The sequence below is a fragment of the Stigmatopora argus genome, chromosome 16 (genome assembly GCF_051989625.1).
Source record: "Stigmatopora argus isolate UIUO_Sarg chromosome 16, RoL_Sarg_1.0, whole genome shotgun sequence".
Taxonomy (NCBI): Eukaryota; Metazoa; Chordata; class Actinopteri; order Syngnathiformes; family Syngnathidae; genus Stigmatopora; species Stigmatopora argus.
The window spans coordinates 2,093,893-2,102,218 of NC_135402.1; the positions used below are offsets into that span (position 1 = coordinate 2,093,893).

General features: G+C 42.7%; 1 protein-coding gene across 1 annotated transcript; it reads right to left on the reverse strand.

The window, feature by feature from the left end:
* Positions 1-263: 263 nt before the first annotated feature.
* barhl1b (BarH-like homeobox 1b) lies at positions 264-5,193 on the reverse strand. The gene is made up of 3 exons (XM_077623695.1): positions 4,225-5,193; positions 2,369-2,591; positions 264-1,469 (listed from the first exon to the last, which is right to left on the reverse strand). Exons 1-3 carry the CDS (start codon positions 4,694-4,696, stop codon positions 1,169-1,171), a joined length of 996 nt encoding a protein of 331 aa, XP_077479821.1. The 5' UTR covers positions 4,697-5,193; the 3' UTR covers positions 264-1,168.
* Between the last annotated feature and the right edge of the window lie 3,133 nt (positions 5,194-8,326).

Consider the following 8,326-nt stretch of genomic DNA (forward strand, 5'->3'; position numbering starts at 1 on the left):
TAATCATACTTTTTAAAAATAATTCCTTAATGTCATGTTATGCAACAAAATGATTTTATCAAGTAAAAGCAGATATTGGCAAATTTCTTACTTTGGCTCAGCACAAAAATATTAGTTTTGCTTTTATGGAGACATTAATAAATATAAAACTGCCACAATATGAAAAATAGGATTGAAATCCTTGATATTGAACTATATTTGTCTATTTTTGCACCTCTCAGCATGTTTATAACACCAAATTTCTAACTGAGTGTAGTGACACATTTAGATGAAAGACTTTTATTTTGACATATATAAAATTATTCTTCTTCTTATGATTTGTACATCAAATTGCTCGTCCATTTGCTGTCAATTTCACCGAAAGGAATTGAAGAGAAACGAGAAGCACTCCACAAGCTTGCATCAGCAATATTACATTGTTTTTTTTTTGTCCACTAAGAGAGAGAATAACAGTGAAGTTATTACGGCTTCATACTCACATTTAAAAATATCAAATCAAATCACAAGGTCTGTTCAAATACATTTAAAGTAAATCAACAGGCTGTTTTTTGGACCCGCTTGCTTCCGTTTGTCGAAAATAAAAGTTCAAATGTGAACCAATTGGCATTAGACGTCAACTTAAAACATCCAAAATTGTTTTTTTCTTCAAAATATTTAATTCCATAATTGAACACCTGTAAAATATTGAATTGGATGGATTGAAAATAAAACAACAAGTCTCTGTTTAATGCAATGTATTTTTTTTCTTTCTTCTTATTTACAAGTTTTGGACATTTGAACACGGTTGCTGTCAAGTCCAAATGAATAATTTACAAGAAATCAAATTAAATTCAAATTAAAATCAAATTAAATTCACTGCTGGTAAAAGAAAAACAACAAGAAGAAATGTGGCATTTCACATTGGACGGAGCTGCGCTATTGGAAAAAGAAATACTGAATGAGTTGAAATGAAAACATAACTTAGAGCTTTTTCTTTATACATAAATATAAATTAGACATAAATAAGTCTCACCCAAAAAAAGGAGAGGACTATCCAGACAACAAAAAAAGTTCTCTCCTGGATGATTAGGGAGTTCCTTTATATGAAGTCATTTTGTTGTTGTTGTTGTTGTTGTTGTTGTTTTCGTCTGCTTTTTGGGGGGTTGGTTTGATTGACAGGGCGGGGGGCTCACCGTTGCTGGGCCGGCCGTGAGAGTACACCGGACATGGGAGGCAGGGGAGGCGGGGGTGGCGGCTCGCCGGCCCCTTGCAGGCCGTGCAGAAGGATGCGGGGGACCAGGGGCCTCTGCAGGCTGGGTGGGGGTGCCGAGGGGCCCCTGTATAGGTAGAGGGCCGCCCCCGGGTCCAAGTTGGACACCAGGCTCTGCGGGTAGAAGTAGGGGGACGGGAACATCCGTTGCAGGGCCGAGTAGTTGCCGGCCTCGGCCAACAGTTCCAGTCCCACTGCCGTCTGCCTCTTCCATTTGGTCCTTTCACACAAAATGAGTTCATTCTGGTTATTGAAATACAGGACTGTTTAAAAAAATTCCAGGACTGTTTTTTTTTTAAATCCAGGACTGTTTTTTTCTTCTTTTTAAATCCAGGACTTTTTTAATATAAATTCAGGACTGTTGTTATTTTTTATAAAAGTATGAATGCATTTTTTTTTTAATCTAGGACTGTTAATCTTTATACAGGACAATTTTTTTTCTTTAAATCCAGGTTTTTTTGTTTTTTGTTTTAAATCTGGGACTGTTCATTTTTATAATTCCAGGACTGCATTTTTTTAAAATACAGGACTTTTTTTAAAAAATCTTGGACTGTTAATGTTTATAAATCCAGGACTGCATTTTTTTAAATACAAGACTTTTTTTTTTTTTAAATGCAGGATTGTTGTGATTTTTTTTAAATCCAGGAATGCATTTTTAAAAAAATATAGGACTTTTTTTAATGCAGGACTGTTATTTTTGTTAAATTCAGGACTGTTATTTTTGTTAAATTCAGGACTGTTAGCCCCAGCCCACCCAAATCTATTGATTTTAGTGATCGATCTCTCTGTAATAGTCTCACGCCGTCTCTTGTATTCGCACCCAAACATGCTCTTTCGCGCAGGTGATGTGAATAATTCATATGAAAGATAATTGAGGAGATATAGTGGTTTATTTGAATTATTGATACACACATATGCAAGCATGCATTATTCAAAGGCCAAAGTGTTGGGTTTGTGTTTATTTGTGGCATTTAGATGCCCGAGAGTCCGAGCTGCAAAATAATTCCATGCTTAAGTGAACACGATATGGATGGGCTTTGCTTTTTTTCCTCTTTTTTTCCCATCTGCCCTTATTTTTAATGGTTTCAAATAGGAGACCCCGACCCCGATCCCCCTTACCTTCGGTTCTGGTACCAGGTCTTGACCTGCGTATCGGTGAGGTTTAGCGAGGCGGCCAGTTCCATGCGGTCCTGCACGCTCAGGTACTTCTGTCGCTCGAAACTGCGCTCCAGTTGGGCCAGTTGGTGGTCCGTAAAGGCCGTCCGGGCCTTTCGGGGCTTCTTCAGGCGGACTTGGGGGCTGTCTCTGCTGCTGGAGATTTCACGGTCCCCTTCCTCTTTCACTGGTGGGCAAAGGGGGCCACACAAAACCATTCAAATGTCACCTCCGTATACACCCAAAAACTATTTTTCTTTATAAACAATAGCCTTTCTTTAGCATCATTTCATTAAAAAACGACAACTAAAAGCTGTATTTATCAATGCCTGCATAGAATCACCAATTTGTAAAGTGTTGGAATATATTTGGAGCTCAAAATAATAGATGGCATCTCGTCAATTCAATTTGAGATGATATACCTTTCAATATATTTATGTTTGTTGCTATTATTTTTTGCAGTTATCATAAGCGTGATATTTATTCAATGGTATTAGGTTGTTGTGGTTGAATTTTCTGTTTTATGGCTGTTAGTGGTGTGTATGATATGTTATACAATTTGGAATCAATGCTAAAAATGGCAAAACTTGGAATTTTGATCAAAAAAAGTGGATTGATTTTTTTTGCTGTAATTATTTTTCTGGACATAATTTTTGATTTTTTTGACAAGCCGTTCGTGGAGTCACACCGGGGCTCGCCCGTTAATTTTAACACACAAAAAGAACGGAGGAGGGGAGGAGGGTTCTTTAAGGAATAGTAAGTCATCTGGAGCAAGCGGCACAATAATCCGACTAATTAAACCACGAGGGAAAGGACGTTCGGTTCTGCTTTCAAGCGCGACCGCGGGAACTTCAGAGGAACTCGGATGAGGACCAGGTTGGAAATCAAGAGATGCTCGCTCGGCCTCCAGTGAGAACAAATGTGATTAGCGCTGAAGACAAATTGCATCAAATTCCCTGCTATATTATAAGAAGGGGGCTCAAGGGGGGGGTTGGATCAAAAGCACTCGACGTTGGCCCCAGCGGCTTCTCCCATCAATCGCCAAAGCAAATCGCAATGTGTATCAATAAGGTGGTGGATTCCATTCTTATTTTGGTCTGTGTGTGTGCGTGTGTGTTTGTTGTTCTTTGCGGCGTGCCACTTCATTTCAAGTGATTGGAAATGGAGAGAAAAAATAATAATCTGTTGCCCAGCAGTTGCTTTTTTAAAGATATTGCATACAGTGCTCGCAATATCTAAATTTTTATACTATAGGAGCGATAAATTGTGTTTAAATTTGAATGTATTTTGCTTTTTGTCATTGCAATGATACTCCCAAACTGTAAATTTAGTAGGCTAATAAGTAAAAGGTAGATATATTTAGGAAAAATGTCTAGCATTGGCAAGCTGTATTGCTATTATTTTATTTAAGAGGCTCGATTAAGTATATTCAAAGCCAGCATGTGTAAAATTTAACACTATGCAATATGTCAAATCGACCATAATATGATGTTTTGCTTTGTTTAAATGAGGGGGAAAATAAATATTGCCAGATAGAGTATGTGTTATATTTTATAAAGCTTTCAAATAGGTTGCAGTTTCCTTTATTACTCGCTTGTGTGCAATTGATTTAAAAAAATCTATTGTATCCTTTGCAGTTTGAGACTTTCATTTTCTCCTTCCATAAAACAAATTACATTTTGACGAATTAGAATTGATTCATCCAATTAATTTTTAAAAAACTCGACCTCATTTTCAAATTGAATTGTAAATGAAGGGGGAAAAGCACGTCTTTGTGTCTCCTACCAAAGTACGAATCCAGCCAAGCATCGCGTGCTCACCTTTATATTCGCTGTCCGACGACGAGTTACTGTGAATTTTCTCCATAAAGTCGTCGGCTATCTTGGCCGCCAGCCTGCCGGCCTCCTGCGTGGGCTGTCCGTTACTGGAATAGGGGGCGCAGGCGGCCAGGGGCTTACAGTCCGCCAGAATGTCTCGGATGAGGAAGGACGAGGTCATGGTCCTCTGCTGGGCCCCCGCCGAGATGGCCGGCCCGTGCTGGAGAAGAGGCGGCAGGCCGACACCGATGCCGACACCGTGGCCCTGCCTCTGCGCCACCTCGTCGGCGCACTCCCTCCGCGGCGAGGGCGGTGACGAGCAGCCGCTTTCCGCGTCGGATCTCGGGCTGAACTCCAGGGGCGAGCGGCACTCCCCGGCCAGCAGCCCCTCGCCCCCCTTGGAGAGCGGACTTCCGGGCCTGTGGGACAGCAGCGAGTCGATGCCGAAGCTGGAGCCGTTGGCGGACGCCTCCATTGTCTTGACCGGTGGAAGCTTTTGCTGCTCCTCAAACTATTACCATTTGGGATTCGGACCAACTTGAGATCGAAGGGAAAAAAAGAAGAAAAAAAGAAGAAAAAGTCCTTTCAACCGCAGGAATTTTTTTAGTTGGGATATTAGATCATGTCCTCAGTAGGTCCCGGGGTCGTCCATCCAAGTTGGAATGGGAGTCAAAAAAATGCGTCCGGTTGCACTCTTTTCTACCGAGCGCCGCTTTTTACGACCGGCATGATGAGTGGAGAGGATAGCGGTTCAGCACCATGGACAGGTACCGGGATGCGCACCGGAGACAGCGGCTGCTTTTCATTCTTTTACCGGTCGCTTGCTCGCTCGCTCGTCAGCTGTTCAACTGTGCGATGGAGGAGGAGGAGGAAGAGAACAACTCGCGCAAATGGAAGCAAAGTGGGTTAAATTGCGACTCCTAACGAAGCGAGATGGGAGGAAATGGGAAAAAAATGGAACTTGAGCAAAAGTCAGGAGCTATAGGTTTTAAGAGCGCCTTGTCCACGTGAGTCCCCTGTGACACGCCTTGATTGGCTGACAGTGGACCCCCCCCCCACCCCACACACACACACTCATACACTCATACACACATACACACACTCATACACACTCATACACACCCCACCCCAGCAGCCCCTCCCTCTGACGTCCCCGACCGGGCTCATCCTCACACTTTGATAAAAGAGACAGTGGATTCATCAGGAGACTCTCATCCAAATGTTTACAGGCAATTTTCACACTGTTTGCTTTCATTACATCATTGATGAGGCTTCTAATGGGGTTATTACCAACAACTGCTTTTCCTCCTTTCACCGCATTGTTTGTGTCTTTTCCCTCACCCCCGAGTTTCCCCATTTCATCACCGTTTCCAAATCCATATCACCCCACATATTTACAGAATGGAAGAAAAAGCTAAGCAAAAAAAAAAAAAAAAAGTAGACTGCATTTTTTTATCTGTAGTGTACAGGGATTATTTCCTCAGCCTCAATACATATTTTTTTTTAAAACAACAATTTGCATTTGGAATATTCTCGCATTTATTTTGATTTCTGGCAAAACACGAGACAAAAGCCAAGGCCTCGCCGGCTAGCTGTCACCATTTAAAAGCCCAATGGCCATGTAATCGCCACCACGTAATTGTCTCCAATGAGCACCAGCGTGAAGGCAAACTTTTGTCCGCCATTGTGTGCTCTTTTTTGGCCTTAACAGGCATGCAAAAAGCATTGTGCGCACTTTTAACCACCGCGCGGCGCACAAACAGTTTGCCCCGCACCGGCCTCGGCATCCCCTAATAATCGAACACACGCACGCACACACACCATGTGAGCACCAGATTGGAGGCGCACGCCGGTCCCAGACACCGGCAGGTTAGTGAATCCGCTGCGGGCTCCCATGGGGTCCCCATCGCGGTCGCAAGCTGTCACGAGTGAGGCGAGGACCAGGCTGATATCAGGCAACAACACACACACACACACACACACACACACACACATATACACACACACACCCTGCCTGACTTGGCTGCTTCTTTTCTCCTGAAAAGAAGCGACGCTTTGGAAGCAGCGGCATGTCTCGCCCATTAATGTGCACTTTTATGGTGTTGTAAATCAAATATTGGAAGGAGTTTGAACTATGACTTGGGTTTTGAAAGGGTGTGATCCATCTGAAAACTTGTGTGTGTGTGTTTGCTTATGATTCATCAAGTTTGAAATTGGTAGCTTCACTTTCAAATGGGTGTGGAAGGCCTGTCTGAAAATGGAGTTTATATCAACAAAGTTGTAGATTGATAAACTTCAAAATGCATCAATTTTGCTTTTAAAGTTCTTATTTGTGGTTGTTTTTTTATCGAAATGTGGAAGGGTCAAACAAACAAGCATTTTTCCATATTTTGTCATAATTCATAATAGTTGTAGTATTAGAGCCCTTCAGGAATATTAAAAAGTTGTGATTTAAAATGTATTTAAGGAATGAAAAAAGCGAATTGGGTTGAAGACAGAGCCAACAAATGTTTGGACAATATACTCTAGGGATTGAAATATTAATTTTCTGAATTTGTGAGCTGTTATATCAGTTTTTAAAGCCCCGCTAGCAAAATTATACAATAGAAATGAACAGTTTCAACTTGTTGGCAGTGTTTGACGCCAATCCCATTCTTGAGACTATGATTGGATCCATTTGATGTCAGCTGGGATTCTTTCTCTCCTGGCTCAGTTTAATTATCAAAGTATTAGCATCTAATATTATTATTTACCATATTGGAAGCTAACAACAGACTGGGATTTCCTCCATAGATATTATATGAGTACTTTGCCATTGTTATTGGAAATATGCCTATAAGCTTCCCTAATAAGGCCTGCCGGGCCTCCTCAGCTCGCTGTTTTTTTACAGGGGGAAAAAAACGGGGTGATTTGCGTTTTATTCCCTCCTTGGCGTTAAAACCGTAACCGGATCGTGTTTGTAATATTGTTTGTCTTCTTTGAATAAACTTGGGCATTTTACGCCTTACAAACATGGCGTAACGTGTCGTTTTGAGGGTGCGCGGATACGTGTGAACGATGACTCCCCTCGACAAACAAACAAGATGGAGTAGGGGGGGAAAAATAATGTAAAGTTTGGATGCGGGCGATGTACACCGACGCAAATAGCGCACCTTGACGCCATCAGCGAGTGGAGTTGACAGAAAATAATGAGAGCCCACTGAATCTTTTATAAGGTTAACAGTCACATTTCCCAGTCAGCTGTCACACAAGAAAAGAATTTAGCACATGCATGCAGACCAAATAAACCTTCATCGGCTCATTAATGCTGACGGGGGCCCCGGACCGCCAGCTCCATCGCCGGCTCCGCCGCCAACGCCGCCAACACCGCCGCCGCCACCTTCGTTTTGTGTCGGTAATTTGCTGCGGAGACGGAGCCCCCTTCTCCTGGAGAGGAAGACCAAAAGAGGCGAAGGGGGGGGAGAGAAAGGGGAGGGGAGCCGGCTGGAAGAGGGGGGTGGGCTTCGTGGAAGGATGGCGAGCGCACCAGGAGTGTGATTCTCCTCTAATTGGAAGCATTGGGCATTGTCAACAGAGGATTTTCAGCTGCTGGCTGACAGGTAAAGCCGTCAGAATGATAGCCCACTTGTCAGCGCAAAAGACCAATAAAAACAAACCACTTTTGATTTAATTGGAGGCCTAACCATGATGTGTGAGGGTGTGTGTGTATTGGATTGTGTGTGTGTGGGGGGGGTTGCCTGCAGGGGCCAAGACCGCGGGGAGCCGCGAGAAGGTGTTAAAGATGAGTAGGGGTATTTGTGAAGGAAATCATCATTCCAACATCAATGCATTTTGAGTTGGTGGACGGTTCGTATGGTCGGCGTTCTCTGGAGAGGTTGACCTCGGAAGCGGAAGGTTGGGGGCGTTAGTGTTTTAGGGGGAGATGTCCTCGGACGTGGTTTTGGTGTCAAAGATGGCGTTTGGGTGTATAAGAAATGAGAAGATGATGTCTTTGGGATTTGGGATTCTGTCAAGTTACGCCAGAAAGTTGGTTTTTGGTCCGTGTGCTGGGGAATAGTTGGTTACCCAATTTAGTTTGAGTACGATTTTTTTTTATGTTGACTAA